At 37.0% G+C, this 19,828-nt stretch overlaps 1 protein-coding gene across 1 annotated transcript; it reads right to left on the bottom strand.

The window, feature by feature from the left end:
• Positions 1 to 11,669: 11,669 nt before the first annotated feature.
• Positions 11,670 to 12,725, bottom strand: LOC145114051 (uncharacterized). The gene is made up of 2 exons (XM_079050062.1): positions 12,538 to 12,725; positions 11,670 to 12,417 (listed from the first exon to the last, which is right to left on the bottom strand). The coding sequence occupies exons 1-2, from the start codon at positions 12,723 to 12,725 to the stop codon at positions 11,670 to 11,672; spliced, it is 936 nt and encodes a 311-aa protein (XP_078906188.1).
• Positions 12,726 to 19,828: the final 7,103 nt, after the last annotated feature.

Below are 19,828 nucleotides of genomic sequence, written 5' to 3'. Positions count from 1 at the left end.
AAGGTATGGAAATTAAAGCTCCGATGGCTCCAACAAAGACTCAAGCAGAATTGAAAAAGTATGCTGATGGTGAAATCTGCTTGAAGCCTTTTGGAATGGTATTCGCAGGAAAAGACAAAGCTGGAAAAGCTAAACGGTTCTTATTTCAGGCATGTGAAGTGGAGAGATATTCAACGTCTCAATATACGAACTTAATTGTTCGTATGAATCATTGCAAGAAGAACAATGAAGGAGATAAGAAAGAGTTGAAGAAGATTATCTCCTGGTACACAGAAATTCGAAGAGTGCTACTGTATTCCATCACACTTCTTACGAATTAAGGATTTCGACTATGATTACAAAGGGGGAGATTGTAAGGGTCGAATTGTTGTAATTAGTCGAAATATATTTTGTCTCTTCGAATGTTTTGTAATGTATTTTACTAAGGCGCTTTTATTCGAAGCTTAAGTGTCTATGCCTTAGTATATTTTTTGTATGCTTTCGTTTCCCTATAAATAGGGTTATTTTACTAGAGTTAGATAAGAGTTTTTACAGACCTGTCTATTGTACTCTGTAAACATACGAAAGCGTAATAAAGCAGAAACAAGATCATATTTACATCCGGTGTTCAATCTCGCATTCTTACTTGAATTCATACTCTGATTAATTCGATACTCGGTTCTTTGATTCATCACTTGGCTGCCAGATGGCGGCTTTCAAAGTGGTTGCTTGCTTGACCATTGGACTAAAGTCCGCTGGTAATCCATGGGAAAACTTGTTGACCTTGTAGAGTTCAGTTGGAACTAAGTAAGGAACAAGCTTCATCTTCTCCGTAAGACTTGCAGCGTACTCGGTAACGCTTATTATCCATTTCTTTAGGTTCTGAAACTCATTGTTGATCTCTAGTAGATCCTGCTCAGACCAGTACTGCATTTTTAGTTATACCAGCAAATCTTCCCAAGACATCTTGCTTGCTTCTCCTTTGGGCATCGTAGTAGCTAGTAGCTTCCACCAGCTTAGTACTCCAAACTTTAATTGTCTGACTGCAAATACGGTTTTCTGCTTGTCGCTACAGTCGAACTCTCAAACACCATCTCCATTTCGGAGATCCGGTCCATAACCTCTATAGGTTTTGGGATTCCCGAAAGACTTGGTGGTTTTGCACCCAAGAAATTCTTATACATTCGCCCATCCTTGTCATTTCCCCCCTCCGGGCCATTCCTCTTTGCCCTTTGGGTTCCAGCTTGGCTCACAGTGCGGCTATAGTTTCCTTCCTCCGATTGCTCGACGATTAGCTCAGGTTGCATAATGGGTACGGTAGGTTCGTCCCTATTTTCTTGCAACATTTTCCTCATCTCTTCTCTTTGCTCAGCCAGCATAGTCCGAATCATGGCTTGTACTCCAGCCATTGTGATTGGCTCAGGTGCATATGCTGCTATTGGTACTTGCTCAATCACTTGGGGTTGAGGCTGTTGATTCCTATTTCCGTTTGCGTTTCCGAATCCGCTTCGGGTTCTTGCCATTTCGATCTATACACAAAATCAGACGTTCGGTGCGAAACGACGAGAATTAAGATAGGAAAGATTTTATTTACGATTGACGTGTAAATCTCCCTATTACTCCGAAAAGTTACATTGTAACACCGTAAATTTTCAAACAAATTTTTTCATTTTTAAATCACATAATGCTCATAACACATTTTATAAAAATCTCATTTATTTAATTTACAAAACAGTCATCCATGTTTGTTTGGTTAATAATCCAGGATCCTCGAAACATAACTCTTTCTCTGGTATGTACAATCAAGTCGGTGCCTTCCCGCGATCCTTAGAAAAACCTGAAACACATAAGACATAACACGGTAAGCACGAAGCTTAGTGAGTTCCCGAAAATACCACATACATCACATTAGCCACTCGAGGCTATAACTCTGTAAGACCCTCCGGTCTATGTGTCTCAGTGGGACCCTCCAGTCTCATGGCTCGTTGGACCCTCTGGTCAGGTCTCAGTGAGGACCCTCCGGTCTCACAGCTCGTTGGACCCTCCGGTCCGGTTTCAGTAACACATAATATAGCATATATATATCACACAGACAAATGCATAACTCAAGTAAGAACATACGACCCTCTGGTCACACATAAATACCACTCTACGTAAAGTATAGTGACAAGACTCACCTCGGATGATGAACAGCCCCTATAAACGTTGATGCTGCGCACCGGTCTCTATCTCTGAGCCAAACCCACAATTAACTCAATTAGGAACTAAGTCCAAACTCTCACTCATTAGGTCTAAAGGTAGTCCACTAACCATCCCATCCATAACCAAAAACCCATTGGGCCCACCAAGGCCCAATAACCAACGGGCTCTCCCGAGGCTCAACTCTCAAGTCTAAAATGGAAAGCCCAACTCAAGGGCCCAAAGCACGTAAATATATTCCTTTGGTCAAAAACTCTATTGCAACAAGCCCAAACTCCAGGCCCAACACTCAAGGCCCAAAATGAGACTTAGCCCAAAAAGTCCACAGTGAGGTTACGCGTGGCGTACCTCCCTTGGTACGCTCAGCGTACGCACGAATCCAGATCGGGCCATCGGGGACACTTGTTGAGTACGCGGGGCGTACTGAATTTATGCTCGGCGTACGTCCAGACTTTTTTTTTCCACACTTTTGGTCTTAACCCGTTAAGACAATAGCTATACTCTCAGATCTGGACTCCCTAAAGGCTCATACTCCATAAAGTTCATGACTTTAAGCCTTTGCATGGCTGATAAAGTCCCAAACCCAAATACACTCACTCTTTACTCCAAAAATGCTCATATCTCATGCATGGAGAGATCTTGATGACCAATATCTCATTTTTCTGACTCCAAACGACTAAAAGCATCTAAAAGGACAGGTATTATACTCTGGAGTTCATCAAACTCATAAAGTTCCAAGCTTGGGACATAAGATCCTAAAAATGGACTCAAAACAAGAACTAGCATAACAATGAGCAAGTTTCGAACTTGATACCTCTGGAAGATGCACCAACAAGTGTATAACTCAGATCCAAAAGCTAGATGCTCAAGCTATTCTCTTTCAAGGCTCCTTCTTTAATGGACAAACATAACAACTCATCACCCCACTAGATCCACATGAGAAAGCCACCAAGATTCAAACTTTATGCTTTCTGGAGCTAGATCAATATGATTAGGGCTTGGATCCACAAGCTCCAAGCCAAACAATGCTTCCTCAAGGAACTCCTTCTTCCACAATAAGCACCGAAACTTCACTAAATCACCAAAAAGCTCAAGAATCACTCAAATGGAGGCTTAGGGTCGATTTCTAGGGTTTAGAGAGATGGGGGCTGAAGATATTAGGGTTAGGTTATGAGATAAAGAGCTTAAATAGGGTCCAAGACCCTAAAATAGGGTTCAGGTCTGATTGGCGTACGCCCAACGTACATATGGTACACCCAGCGTACTCCGAAGAACATTCGCGACCATCCTGGTCAGTACGCCCAGCGTACTCCAAAGTACGCCCAACGTACTGCCTTCTTCACTAGTACGCCCAGCGTACGCTTTGTGTACGCCCCGCGTACTCGGCTATGCCTGAAACCACGAAACTTCTGAAGGCCATAACTTCTTCGTTATAAATCCGTTTCGGACGATCCTTATATCCACGAAAAGGTAACGAGAAGCCTTACACTTCTATAAACTTTATTCCTCCTGAAGCCCACTCAAACTCAGATCTAAAATTCATGAAAAGCCCGAACCAGCGCCTTTAACAATAAATTTGGGCTCTAAAGCACAAACCGGACTCTTTTATCACACAACCTAGCTCACCCACATCCCAAAAGGGCCTAAACCTTTTTCCTTCAAAGCCTCAAAACCTTCTCATACTCGGATTAAGGCCCACGAGCCTTAAATCACCAAATAATCCAGAACAGGATGTTACATACATGCCAGTTCTAATACCGTAATTAAACGTTTAGAAATTTGAACACATAAAGTTTCCAGATCCGGTCGGCAACAGACCATAGATCCGATCAGATGATAGCATCATAAAACATCACAATTCATTTAGCACATAAAAGCATGTTAGACGTTTTCCCTAAATTAGCTAGTACTTTATTCAGGTGTATTACCTAAAATTTATTACACACACTCCTCACGATCATAGCTTAGCATTCTAAGTTTAAGTCTAGAAATAAATCTTTATTTCTAATTCGCTTAAACTAATGCTCTGATACCAACTGTGACATCCCTATTTTCACGGCCAGAAAAGACCGATTTGTTTATGCTTTATTTTAAAATCAGAGCAACCTTTTAAAGATAAGTGTTGTGGAATTTGTTCCCAGAAAAACATGATAAATATGTTATCAAATCATTTCCTAAGAAATGTATTTTATTCATTTTAAAACTTTGGGATGTCATCGTCAATACAGAAACATAAGCATAAACAGACCTTACATTCATTTACACTAGTGATCTACATCTCCTTAATCTCTCGGTGTAATGTAGATTCATATCGACACCTGTGATACAAATAAACTAAGTGGGTCAGTTTGGGAAACCTGGTGAGTACATAGGGTTTTCAACCCACAATAATATAATTATTATGTTTAATTAAACAATCAACCCAATTACCCATCCCCATTATCTTCTTTACTCTTAAGGGTCTACCCTAAGAATCATCTATCCTGCATTCGTTCATTCCGAAGTCCATTGCTTCCAGGGTTTATATGACAGGCACTAAGTCCATAGTTGTCAATGCTCATTCGTAAAGCACTAATTCCATAGCTGCTAAAGTTCATTCATCGGGTACTAAATCCATAGCTACGAGTGTTTATCTAATAGGTACTAAGTCCATGGCTACCAACGTTTATCTAACATGTACTAAGTCCATAGCTACCAGCGTTTATCCAATAGGCACTAAGTCCATAGATGTCGATGTTATTTATTAGGCACTAAGTCTATAACTGCCAATGTTCACTCATATCATCTTTCATCTCTCATCATTCATCTACCCATGTTTTACCCAACATATTCGTAAATATAAAATTCATATACAGTTTAATTATTTAAAACATGTATAAAATCGTTAATCCAGCATAGATAGCAAGTATACAGGTTATATGCACACATAGCACGTAATTTATATAAAATACTTCATATCTATGTGTAAGATGAAAGTAACTATGCACTCACGTGTTAAAGTGATGATTCCAAACTCGGGCAGCGTTTCGCTTCTAACGATTCTATTTTCCTTCGACGAAACCTAGCATTATTATCGCTAATTTTTAGTCTAATCTTTATTGCGACTAATTATTAGTCTAGATTCATCGTTAACTCAAAGTCTACTTTCATGATCTATCAAGTAAGGAACAACCAGGTAGGATCATATCGGAGGTAGGGTCCGTTTGGTATACGAAGTATACTGTTTGGAAATCTCACTTTAAACACCTCACTAAATCACAGCCTAGATATCATCCCCGTAAGTAGATCAATCAGTATAACGACTTGGAATCACTGATAAATCTTGTTTATAAGTTCATAATAACGATAATGAACTTAAACATAAGCTATACTTAAAGTAGGGTAAGCATAACTCACTTACAACGAGTTTTTCTCAAAATCGGGCTTCGCTGAAGCAGAGTTTTTGAGCCGAAAGCTCTTCTTCTCGGAGCCCTCGGGCGCTTCGGGGCTTTCCTCTAGTGCCTTGAGGCTACTAGGGCTTTAGGAGGGTTTTGGGGGGGTTTAGAGAGTGTGTGTAGAGAGAGAGAGAGAGAGAGAGAGAGAGAGAGAGAGAGAGAAGTGGGTTTTGGTGTGAAGAATGAAGGCACTCTCGCATGGTATTTATAGGCTGAAATACAGCTGAACTCGTCGAGTTGGGTCTCCAACTCGTCGAGTTGGGTGCCACATGTCACCATCTGGTGGCAAGACTTTGGGAGAAAGCAATGGCTCAGATCGCGCCACGTCACCCCCTTCGCAGCAGCACACTCACGACTTCTAAACCCCGTAATTTTCACATACGAGCTCTGTTTTCGACGTTCTTTATATCCACGCGTAGGTATTAACAAGATCTACAAATCTCCTTTTGACTCTGTCGGCTAATTCTCGGCTGATTTAATATTTAACAGTATGAGAAGATTACATTGTTAAATGAACCGTGTAGAATTCATAACTTCTACATACAGACTCCGTTTTCTTCTGTCTTTTTATCGTTAAGCTCTTATTAATGAGATCTTCAATTATCATTTAGGTTGTGTTGGCCAAAAATTGATTGATCTAAAATTCGAATTTCAGGTTGTGTACTGCTATGCCAAATCTTAGAAAAATCATAACTTCCTCATACGAAGTCAGATTTGGGCGTTCTTTTTATGTATGTTCTCGGTTTAATGTATACTACAACTTTCATTTAGATCTCTAAGGCTAAAAAGTAGTTTATCAAAAAAATCACTTTTTACGATTCCCGATGTTGTGTCAGTTTTGGCGTAAAACTTCGACAGGTGATAACTTCTTCGTTATAATTCGGTTTTCGGCGTTCTTTATATGTACGGAACCTTTGTGACATATAATATAACTTGGTTAAGATTATTTATTCTAAATAATCTTCTATCTAAAAAGTCATTTTTGACGCTCATTGTCTCTAAATTGACTAGCCCGAATCTGCGGCCGTTACAAAATGTCATACTAACATAATGCATAATCAATCGACAATCCACATATCATAAAATGGGTCGGCCTTGGGGCCTTAGACCCACTGTTATGGTGAGAAGACTCACCTCTCGAATGCTGAACTGACAAGCTAAGATCAAATATCCCTACTGCTGCTCCAACTTAACTGCCTATAATCATCATGTAATTAACTTGTCACGATCCCGGAACACCATATATACCCTCAAAGTCAACCCGGGTCAACCTTGGTCAAAGTCAAGGTCAACAGTCCATATTGACCTCAACTCGTCGAGTGCATCCAGCAACTCATCGAGTTACCCAAGTAACTCTTCAACTCGCTGAGTCACCTATGTAATTCGTCGAGTTCCTCAATGTCCAGAAGACCGAAAACCCATGCAAACCGAAAACTCTAATCTTTCACCGAAATCACCCCGACTCTCGAAAACAGGTAAACCCTACCCGACTCGTCGAGTCAGCTAAGGGACTCAGCGAGTTCCTTCAGTCTCTTTCAAGTTCAGCCCTTTTCAGTGGGATCTAAGGTCCCAAACTCCATATCCAAACTCTCCTAGTGCAGATACCACGTAAAGTTGCAAACTTTACGTGCATGCAAGGCCCTTCAAGGCCATAACATCGAAACTAGGCTTCTTACAAGGTTTTTGTGCACGGAAAGGGGCTAAGCTATATAAAGTGAGCAGCTTTATGTAATTGGGGACCTAGAGAAGTCCAGATCTGGAACCATATCCTTGTGATAAGTCCAGATCCGAGTTTGACTCCATTTTGCACCAAAAATGATCATTTACTTCCAAGAAAAGGGATCTAATCAACTAGAGATCAAGGTGACGACTTTATACCTCAAGATGATTGTCAATACAAAGTAGATGTCGGATCTACTGCTTCTCTCATTGCTCCTTCTTCTTCAAGCTCTAAAATCCTTCACAAACCCCAAAATTGCTCACAAAAGCTCTTTCTCTCACTCAAGAAGGTGCAAGGTCGAACTAGGGTTTTTTCTGGCTAATAGGGTGATAAGGGAGGCCACAAGAGGCGGATTATGTTCTTTAAATAGGGTGCAAACCATAAAAATTAGGGTTTCTCTTTACAGCTCCTACTCGTCGAGTCGGGGCCTTCCGACTCGTCGAGTAGAATCCAAATCTCGCGTCCCCATAATAGTCTCTACTCGACGAGTTGGAGCACCCCAACTCGCCGAGTCCATGCACAAAACCTAAAAGATTATATAAATTGAATAATACCCGGAACAGGTGTTACAGTAGGAATACGATTAATCACATAAACAGCAGTTAAGGTTGCTTCTCCCCCAAAAGGCACTAGGAATCTGTGCATACAAGAGCAATGAGCGGGCTGTCTCAACAATGTGATGGTGTTTCTGTTTCGCCACACCGTTTTGCTGAGGAGTGTTAGTACACGATGACTGTTGTATGGTACCATCAAAAGCACGTAACTGAGTAAACTCATTAGAGGTATATTCACCCCCTAAGTCACAGTTGAAGCACTTTATCACAGTTGGATGTTGAGTTTTAACAAGAGCTCTAAATTTGTTGTAAATACCAAGGAAATCAGATTTGTGTTTCATAATATAAACCCATGTATAGCGAGTATAATCATCTATGAAAGATACATGATAGACCGACCCAACCTTTATGGATACTGGTGCAGGACCCCACACATCAGAATGAATAATATCAAAATGAGCAATAGAGCAAGACATACTTTTACTGAAAGGTAAAGCAGAGAATTTTGCCAATTTACAACCACTACAATCATAAATATTATAAGTGTTCAAATCACCTAAAACACCACTAGAAGCTAGAAAACTCGAACGTGATGCAGATACATGTCCCCACACGAGAATGCCAAAGATAAAACTGAGACGACAAATGACTCAAATGAAAAGAAGACGAATCAATGCTGGAGGCAACAACAGCAGACACTTTGAGAACCTCCAAGACATAAAGTTCTCCCACCCTACGGCCGATCCCAATCACCTTATGAGTGTATTGGTCCTGTACAACACATATAGAATCAGAAAAGAACACCCAATTACTAGAACTACACAATCGGCTGACCGAAACAAGATTCAAAGTGAACTTGGGAATGTAATAAACATCAGGGAGAGACATATGAGGAATAGAAACAGAACCAACACCCTCGACTGTCATAGATATATTACTAACAGACATAACAAAGATAGATGACATTCATGACAGAAAAGTAAACGATGACAAATAAGGAGACATGTGATGGGTTGCACCAGAATCTAAAATCCACAAAGATGAAGGAAAACCTATGGTACCGGATGAAGTAGGACCAGAATGAGACATAGATGCAAACATGGCAGTAAGATTGGAGGCCAAATACTGTTTGAAACTCTAAAAAACATTGGGATCCAATGCAGAAGGTGGCATGTTGCCAACTGACTCAGTATCAATTGATGGGGCAGCAACAACAACAAACTGTGGAGGGCGAGGTGTCCATGAAGAAGCACCAAAAGAACGTGGCTAAAACTTCTATTGACCAAACCTATGTTGTTGTCCCGACTGAGTCTGACCAAATTTACCCTGGTTAACTAACAATGGACACTGAGCTTTCCAATGATTTTTCTGTTTGCAGAAGGCGCATTCATCATAAGCAACACTTGGATTTTGACGAGACTGATTAATGGAAACAGCAAGCACAGCAGGAGTGGAAGTAGGAATGTTGATTGCTTTAGACCCTTCATCCGTATGAGACTTGATACGAGTCTCTTCAACAATCAGCTCACGAACCACTAAATCCACTGAGGGAAGAGGGGAATGATGAATGATCATTTCACGTAAGCCTTCAAAATCAGAATGCAACGCCATCAAAAACTGAATCAAACGTTGTTCTTCCCTCCTAGCAATATAAGGATCAAAATCTTTTAACTATTTAGATCCAATAAGAGCCAACTGATCCCATAAATCAGACATAGCAACATAGAAATCTTGAATATTCATATCATTTTGTTGAAGGGCACGACTGGATTGAGTATACAGTCTCTCCAAATTTGATGTGTCATATTTAGCCAATTGCATACCAATGGACTGAGTAATAGAATTGTTAATCCAAGTAATGAGCTTGGAGTTATCAGTCTCCAAAGTATCAACCAATAAATTGAAAATTTCAGCTTGAGGCATTGAAAGTTTGGCTTTAGTCCTAGTGACATAATCCCACATATTCTTCCCATGAAGGAAGTTCTTCATAACATAGCTCCAATAAGTGTAATTCTTTCCATCCAATCGCGTACTGATTGATTGAAGGGAATCGTTATTTCCAATCATGATGGCAACAAAAAATAACCACAATAATGGATAAGCAATCAGAGAACAAAAACAACAAACCAGCAGAAACAACCAATCGAGTAGTAAGAAATCGAACAACAAACCCCATAATTCGAGCAACAACAACAAATGAACACTAACAAGCAAACGAACATCAAACGAATCAACTACAGTAAACCCTCAAGCGAATTCACCGCGGAGTTCGATCCGCGCCACAGATGACTGCTACAAAACCTCCTAACAACGTATCAAACATTTGTTTTGATACCATGGTAATAGAGTCATATGATTAATGAAAGAGAAAGATTACAAGGTTCTTGAAAAGCATAAAAGCAAAGAACAAAATGAGGAATATAAAGGCAGACTAAGCAGACACTGACCCTAATGGGCTAAAGACAAAAGGATCCAAAAACAAGTGGGCTTATAATAAATATATATATGCTAACAGCTTTTTACAATGTTCTTTGTGATTTTCAACATTAAAATTTGACAGAAACATTAGACTATTTTAGGAGGAGAGAGAGAGAGAGAGAGAGAGAGAGAGAGATTATTATGTCCAATTTTTGTTGGTAAAATACATATCAAAATCTATTTGGATGATGTTTAAATATTGTTGCAAGGGAAGAAAATTGATCTAGGTTGGCATGACATATTGTTGCAAGAAAGACTTATGTCCATTTTTTGTTAGTTCATTTAAGACTCATTTTCCCATCAATAAACAAACTAATAATAATAGGCTCAACAAATTTCTTAGGCATTGCGTTGTTATTCATTTTCAAACTACTAGACGTAGATGCTTTAGTTATCAAAAGTAGAATCAGTCTCTAAATTATCAGACGTGAAACCTTATTTATTCAGGTTATCAAATGCATGGCCATTTGTGATAGGATTTGTCCAAGTTAGCAAATAGGGAACATTTGTCCAAATTAGCACATGTATTGTTATTTGTTATATAATTTCATCCAAGTTAGGAGATGCAAAACATTCAAGTTCCAAATTAGCAAGCACACGTCACAACCAGAATAACAAGAGAATTATGATTGAAAACGAAAATTTTGTTACAAAAAATTTGGTCTAAGCAAAAAGTTAAAAAGCAAAAGCAAAAGAAATAGAAATTTTAAAAAAAAAAAAATCCAAATATATAAGATATTTTATACTAATAACCCTTAAAAGAAAAACAAATTGAAACTAGTTTTATAAGACCATCCGTTATACCCACCATATACCACATATGTGGTGGGTGCCATATCAGCACCACATTCTCCTACCACTAGCATTGGATACCTACCACTAACACACCACTCCACCTCATTTTTTTTTATTTAAATTTAATTCAAAAATACAGTAAAATCATTTTTTTAATACTAGTTTTACATTAAATTAAAAGACAAAATTACATTAAATAAAAACTACATTAATTGAAATAAAAATAAAATAAAACTAACAATAAAAATAAAAATTACATTACTTAAAAAAAATAAAAAAATAAAAAATAAAAAAAAACTAAAAATTCCAACCATAAATAAAATAAACTACCCCATACGCCTACGTCGGGCTCGAACCGACTCTTTCATTGCTTGGAAAAGTTCCAAGTCTTCGCCCTCGAGGTTGTCCGCTTTCATTTTCAAGATTTTCATATCGGCTTTTTTTGGATCGTCGCTTGTGCCTCTAGAAATGATGTTTGTGATTCGATCATTTTTTGCTCCATCCGAGTCATCACCTCGGCCTTCGTTTCTTGAAGTTGCACATATCGATCAAATTTATCGCCAAACATATCCATAACACTAGAATTCGAAGATGTTGAAGCCGCTTTTTTGCTTTATTTCTTCCAACGGGCCGACGAAGAGGTTGGTCGTTTCCAAGATCTAGCGGATCGTCGTTGATGTCGATGTGTGTTCGGTCATCGGATTGTTGAGAAGTTGCATCGGGGTTTCTCGAACGCTTTGAACCGGAAGATTGCGAAGTTCCTTCCGTTTGCTCTTTCCATTTTGGGGCGTCTTTCAATTTTAGCCACAGTTTCATATACGGAAAAGCTTTGCGTGTTGGCGTTGTTTTTGCAAATTGGTCCATGGCCGCCTTGAAAACATCAAAATCGTTCGAGCCGCTTTTGCGTATGTTTAGGAGGTTGTTGTAGATTCCTCCAAACTCGGTGCATTTTAGTCGAATATCTCGCCATTTCGACGTAATTTGATCGGCGTTTCGACTTTCACTTTCCATTAACTCGTAGAAAATGGCTCGGACTTTCTCCCAAAAACTTCCGTAAGGCTGACTATCTCCTACAATTGGATCTTCAGAAGCCGCCAACCATGTCTCCGCTAACTTTTCTTCTTCTTCTTTTGTCCATGGGACCCTTTCTTGGGCGATAGTGGGTCGGGCCGATTTTTTCCGTTTTTTCTTTTTTGGTTGAGGTGGTGGTGAAGGTTGCGTTTCCGCAACAAAATCCGGCGAAAGTGGTGGTTGTGAGCTTGGTGGTTGTGTAATTGGAGGTTGTTGTTGTTGTGACGATTGTTGTTGGAGTTGTTGTAGTTGTTGGAATTGTTGAAATTGTTGGTATTGTTGTGAAATTTGTTATTGTTGGAAAGACGGAAAATGTTGATATTGTTGTTGGAAAAGTGGTGTTTGTTGGATAAGGGAACCGGTTTGAAGTAGATTGATAAAACCGCCTTGAGGTGACTCCATAGTCGGGAATTGGCGAGGTGTTGTATCTAACGCAAAAGTGTTATCGGGTTTGCGATTTTTGTAGTTTGGAGGGGTATTTTGGTTGGGATCCATGGTTTTTGGTTGTGAAGATGTAGTATGTAAATTGTGTATAGAGATAGAAAATAACGGTTTAAAAAATAAGGAGTAAAAGTATTGTATTTATATAGGTAAATAAATTGTTTATAATTGATTTTTTTTAACAAACTAGCCGTTCAACGGCTAGTGTAACGTTCAAATCGCTTCCTTCAATCCAATTGGCCGTGCGAATCCGTTGTCCTGAACACGAGTGAGAACGAACACGAGCCACCACGAAACAACGGGGTAGTGTGCACGCCCGTTGTTCGTGGCCAGCTCAACCACGAACATGCTCGTTGCATGTATACCGTATGGCCTAATATGAAAGACACTATTTTCTATGCCGATTAGGTCCATGATCTTAAGAAAATCAGTCATAGGTCATTTGGCAACCCTTTATTTAATCCAACAACGAAGTTTTGATGTGGTTGTTTAATAACATAAAATATTATTTTATTATCTTAATTGACATAAATATGTTAGTTTAATGACATTTTTAACATAATGATTTTACATGCTATAGTGACTAGATACGCACATTACATAAAAATAGTACCAAGTAATTACTTATTACTTATTACGTAACCACTTACCTATGTATCTTCAATACCGAATAATTGCAATTGTAGTGGCATCGGCATATATAAAAGTGTTAATTTAGTGATCTAGTTGGCAAAATAATAATGGCTTGTACCCAAATTAGTCAAACTAGAAGAATCATCGAGTAGTATAATTAAATAGTCAATTAAACATAAGATAAAAATTAATTCAAAATGATTTGATGGTAACGGACTTAAAAATCATTACTAAAAGCATTTTACTTTTCCAAAGTCCAAATTAATAATTTGATGGTTTTAGTTATGATTTATAAAGTTCATTCGTCAGTATCATTAATTCAAAATGAAGTACAATTGTGGCAAGCTTAATTCGCTTCTTTGTATTCTTCACAATGTACAAATGTGCTAAAATAAGATAGATTTTGGGAAGTAGTGTCTTTAAAAGAAAAAAAAATACAGTACATCTCAATAAGAAAGATTTTGAAAGTATAATCCTCTAAATGAAACCATATTGCCATAACCGGTACAATTTTGAAAAATTTTGAAGTACAATGTTTTGATACTTGTAATGTTATATTTGGAAACCAAAATGAAACCAATTTAGTAATTCAAAGTACAGTATATAATAACAAACTGAAGATACAATATCTTATATTATGTTTGATGTTGAAACTTTAATGTTATAATTGAAAGTAACTGAAAGTATAGACTTTAGTAATAAAAATCAACCAAGTTTAGACTTTAATGTTAATAGAAAGTAACTGAAAGTATATTGCTATAATTAGTAATAAAAATCAACCAAGTTTAGACTTCAGATTAGTAGAAAAAAAATACAATTTCTTAATAGGTTGATTATTGAAAGTATAATGTTATAAGTAGTTCTGTATTCGGGAAATATATCTTAAAAATAAAGAAATTAGAGATAAGTTGTCTTAATAAAAAAAAAAAGACATTCGTAGTATGATGTCATACTAAGGCTGGAGAGAGTGGTACCACCGAAACCGCACTCCCTTCACCGCCACATAAGCGTCACGTCACTTTTTACCACACAAGTGTGGTTTCTTGCCACTCCAAGGGAGTGGTGCCACACTTTTATTTTCTTTTTTTTTTGTTTTTTTTTTAACTATTTTAATTTAATAAAACTTCTTTTTAATAAAAAAACATAATTTTAAAAAGATAATATTTCATTTTTGAAAAACAAATTGAAAAACAAATTGAGGAAGAGATAGTAAAAAGATAGGAAATTATTGTGAAAAATTTATAAGTAATGGTAAGTATTAGGGGCGATCATTGGTGCAGTTCGGTGCGGTTTTCGGCCAAAACCGAACCGAAAACCGTAACTTCGGTTTTTTGAAGTTTAGAAACCGCACCGTTCGGTTTTTATGCAGTTCGGTTTTTGCGGTTTTTTTTCGGTTTTTTGCGGTTTTTTGTCAATTTTTTTTATTTGGTTTTTGTTTTTCCTTTTTACTAAAACTCACGTTACTCAACGAGTTAGTTTAACTCGGATGAGAAGTGTTAATCATTTTTTGAGAAACTTTATATAGAGATGAGGAGCACCAAATTTTTCATCCCAGCAATGTGCGACTCCTCAAAGATGTGGGTTAAAAGCCATAGACTTAACTCTCTTATATGAAATGTGAGAATGATGAAGGTTTTATCTCAAATGCGATGAGGGATACTCTTATAATGCTGGTAAAATTAAAGCCCAAATGATATCTTCGAGATGAACCAATACCACCACCTCTTGGTTTGAAATCAAATAACATAACCACTCATCCAACATGTTTCTACTGCTTGAATATAATACGAATTAAATATAATATTTGTTTCAGAGGTACATACGATAATATCAATTAATGTATTTATCAAAATGATACTATCATCACTAGTTCTCTTAATATTAAAATGTTAAAGAATATAATAAACATTATTTGTTCTTGTAAATATCACTATATGTAAGCTTAAAAATATACAATCATCCTCTGAAAAGATAGATATTTATATTTATAGAAATTTTAATTGTCATTAGTTCTTCGTTCTTACAAATATCAACACTTAATATATATATATATATATATATATATATATATATATATATATATATATTTGGTGCGGTTCGGTTTTTTGCGGTTTTTGCAAGACTAGAAACCGCACCGCACCGAACATTTTCGGTTTTTGCAAAACTAAAAACCGCACCATCGGTTTTCATTTCGGTTTTGGTTTTTCGGTTTTTTCGGTTTGCGGTTCGGTTTTTGCTCACCCCTAGTAAGTATATATAGGGTGAATTTAAAAAAAAAAAAAAAGAACGAAAATTACCTGCGCAGAGGAGAAAGAAGTAGCAGTCAATCACAAGACGCGGCCATAACTCGCCACATTGCAACCAAAACCGCAGGAAACCGCACCCAGGGGGCGGTGTGCGCGGTCTAGCTGGCAAAACCGCGGTCCACTCCGCACAGCCTAAGTTGCATTTTCGAAATGAAAAGAAGAATCAAGCATGTACGATTTTTCAGAGAACAAGGCCTTAATAGAAAAAAGTACAATGTCTTAAATCTTAAATAGGTTAGATTTTGAAGGGGTATTAATAGGAAAAATAAAATAAAAGTGCAATATCATATTGGCTACATTCTGAAAGTATAAGGTAATAAATTTTAAAAGTAAAATGTCTTAATAAGAAAAAAAAAGGAAAATTAGAATATATTAATATGTAAATAAAATGAATGTATAATTGGATACCTATAGCCAAACAAGATTAGATTTTCAAAGTGCAATGTCTTAATCAAAATAAAGTTGAAAGTTCAAACTACAAAGTCTTTATAGGAAAAAAATAACAAATTTGCAATGTGTTAATAGGAAAATAAAGAAGAAAGTATAATGTATCAAAGAAAGAATATACTCCATTCAGTATTTGATTTATTACATACTCTCAATCTCAATACTTAAACCAAAAAACAATCTTCATGTAATCATACTCATAGCAATTCCTAGTGCAAAACAAAAACCATCATACATACCAACGAGAAACTTCATGTATCATAAGAAAGAATACATTCTATGATACACATATCAAGTTTGGGAAATCACAGAAAATAGGAACACACTTTATTATCTTTACCAATATTTGCAATGTAACATTATTTTTTACCCATATAATGTTCAGTCATTTAGCTTTTCTCTAGATTTCTAGGTGCTCTCAACTGCTCTAGTTTTTCTATCAAATAGCCACAAAAAGAGAATTTGTGAGATGTTAAATTGATAATAACTGAAAAAAGGTAGAAATACATAAATGTAGCAGATTATGTGAGCATAATAATAACCAACGATGGCAATGATGTTATTAGCCATTATTAATTTGCAATAAGATTGAAATAAGTAAAAAAATGTAAACAAACAATCAATACATGTTTTAACCTCGTAAACAAACGAATATATATGGTAAACCTAACATATATTCACACCATGACTAGATGTCTAGATCCAAGACTTTGATCAAAATTATTTTATTAGTCACATACCCACAAAAAGAAAATCTCCATCTGATAAAACTGGTTATTCATAAGACTACTGAAATACATTCTCAAAACCATCCAAACACACAAGACATTGTCAAACGATCAAAAAAACCATCTAAGCACACCAGATACACCATCTTCGGTTTTACAGCAAAACCCTAATGAAAAGATAAAGAAGAAAACCTAATACTACAGAAACAATATGTAGTTTCCTTCTTTTTCAAGTGACAATGGAACTGGTGCAGTTACTTAAACACAGAAAATCAGATTTTTACAGGAAAAAAAAAAAAAAAAAAAGACCGCGCAACCGAAATATTGAAGAGGAAAACAAGGTAATACTAGAAAACCCTAATGAGAATAGAGAACTAAGAAAACAGAAATTAATCTTCGATTTTTTTATCATCAGTACTTCAATTTTAAACTTACAGAGGAATTACAACATCTTAAGTACAGAAAACCCCTTACAGCGATCTTTGACGATTCTTGGATTAAATTCATGGCAGTGCGTCTCCTACGAATGATGGCGTTATTTGGGTCTCCAGGGGCGGAGTTACAGAGATCGCTCTGAGCCTCCGGCAAGTGTTTGGGTCTGTTGAGAGGGGGACGTTTGAAACACGAATATATTAGGCCTTCGGGTATGGTATGCATTTTCACGCGTGATGGCTGATGTGGCGGACTTTTCCACGCGTGAACACCGCCCCAAAAGGGCGTAGGTGTGGTGTGGCGTGGATCCGGCTACGAGCGACCACGAGAAATTTGATTGGTTAATGCCACTTGACCGTTTTTCTTGTGTATTGACTGGAGAGATATTTAGATGTAGTTAAATGGTTTAAAAGGAGGTAGATTGAAGCTGTGAGATTTTGTAATGGCTAATGACCCGTATTCTGAAAAACGGGTGAAGAAGAAAACCAGAAACGTAAACGGGTTTAAAAAGAACGATTGATATTTGCTTTTAACTAAAGTTACAACATTGGTCCTTGAGATTGTATCTTTTAATTTCATTACACCCTCCTACTTATGTTTGAATTAAGTTAAACCCTCAACTATATATAATTATATATGTTTTTATTTTTGTTTAATAATTATTTTTTAATTTATTCTAATATCATAAAAAAAATGTTGAGTGTTCAACATTTCTAAGGATTAGTGGTTTGGTAGTGGGTTTATAATGAAGCTGATGTGACGTCACTTTTTTGAATGAGTTGGATGCGACCATACTCCTTAGCTGTATGCGCCAACACCGACCCAACCTTTTTATTTTCTAACGGTTATTTATTTATTATTTTTTAAAGATTTCCATAATTAAGACTTCCTGAAGAAAATAAACATGTTGTTTATTTTTTAATCTATCCATATGTTTGATTTTTATTGTTTATAAAAAATATTTATTACTAATTGTTTACACTTTGGGTATGTTTGGCGGCAGATGTTTGAAACTTCTAATCTTTAACAAAAAGTGGGATGTAAATAAAAAAAGGAAAATGTCACTGTAGCACAATAAACTTTTGCCAGTTTCTCGATTTGGTCACTAAACTTTTTCTTTTTGCGCAATAGATCCCTAAAGTGTCATTTTACCTGTTAAATAAGGGAATCTTGTAAATTACTTCTGGTTTCACCGGTTACCTTTGGTCCAGGTGACTTTTTAAAAAATTAAAAAATTAAAAAATCAACTCTTTAATGGACATGGCTTTTCATTTCCCCTAAATCTAAACAAGAATACGTCTTCTTCCCAATTCCCACCACCACACAAATCAACCAGCGATTTTGCAAAGATCGTGCGTTCTTCTGCGTTCGTATCCTTTACCCCAAGCAAAATAGAGACCGATCCCACTCTTTTGTCTCCTTCTATCGATTGCAGCTTATGGTATTGAATTTAGGTATCAATCAAAGAACGAAACCTCCTATTATTCATTCCCAATCGATCACATGTACCTTCATCCATTGTGTATTCTTCACAAATTTTTTATGTATGTGCGTGAATCCTGAGCACTAAGGAATCAAATCCCCCTTTCTTCTTCTCGGTATCAATATTTAAGTATTTGATAATGGCGATGGTGACTCATATGTTTCATCGATTCATAAATCAGACATCATGTATCGACTCATGAGGTGTAACCGGATAAAGAAAGTCGGACTTACCGGATAAAGGAGTAGTAGTTGGCGTTATCGATAGGAAGTATGGAGCGGAGATCGAAGAAGAGTCACAAATCTTCTCTCTGGTGAACGTTGTGAAGGAGTGTGTTTGGGAAACGAGCCTAACGATGTGAACGAGAGTATTCCTATTATGGAATTTTCCTAATCCATCGCATAAATAATTACTTGGGGATGAAATTCATTTAGGGATTTCTTAGTTAACATTGAGCGGTGATATAGATTATTAGAGAGTGTGATGGTTGCGTGTAATAGAATCTCAACATGAGTCTTTCTCATGCCTACATCCGTCCGACCGGTCCGTTCATAGTGCTCCTGTTGGAAGGTGAAAGACACAGCGAAAGATAAAGAACTCGAATAGGCAAAGTATTTAAGTAGTTTCATTTGTGAAAGATACAGGGGAAGATGAAGAGCTCGAATAATGTTTTTTAGATTCGTTTTAGATTAGGTGCTTTTTTTGGAATTCTTTTGAAGCTTTGAACTTTTTCTGGTTTGGTGTTTATTTTGGTCTATTCAAGTGATCCTGTTGGGTAGGGGTGAGCAAACCCAAACCAAAAAACCGAGAAACTGATTAAAACCGACGAAACCGAAACCGAAAAAACCGAAACTGAAGCAAAACCGACGGTTAGGGTTTGATATTTTTAAAAACCGAAAAATCGGGTTCGGTTTCGGTTTTTACCCAGAAACCGACCCATCCAACCGGAGAAACCGACCCATACTTAAAACCGACAAACCACCCCAAGAAACCGACCTATCCAACCCGAGAAACCACCCATACTTGATTGTGTTTTGGTTGTAATAGACTATTTCGGGCTTTGGTTGTAACTTATAATAGACTATTTGTTGTAAGACTCATGTTTTTTGAAGTATTTAACTTCAATTT

This window comes from Lactuca virosa, chromosome 5 (assembly GCF_052849685.1).
Source record: "Lactuca virosa cultivar CGN04683 chromosome 5, Lactuca_virosa_CGN04683_v6, whole genome shotgun sequence".
NCBI classification, from domain to species: domain Eukaryota; kingdom Viridiplantae; phylum Streptophyta; class Magnoliopsida; order Asterales; family Asteraceae; genus Lactuca; species Lactuca virosa.
This window is presented reverse-complemented; position numbering and strand designations above follow the sequence as displayed.

Bases quoted from the DNA above. Each gene is read 5' to 3' on its own strand.
- LOC145114051 (XM_079050062.1), bottom strand. From the start codon at position 12,725: ATGGATCCCAACCAAAATACCCCTCCAAACTACAAAAATCGCAAACCC. The intron at 12,418-12,537 runs GTCTTTCCAACA...ACAACCACCAAG, and splicing joins CAACAATATCAACATTTTCC to CTCACAACCACCACTTTCGC.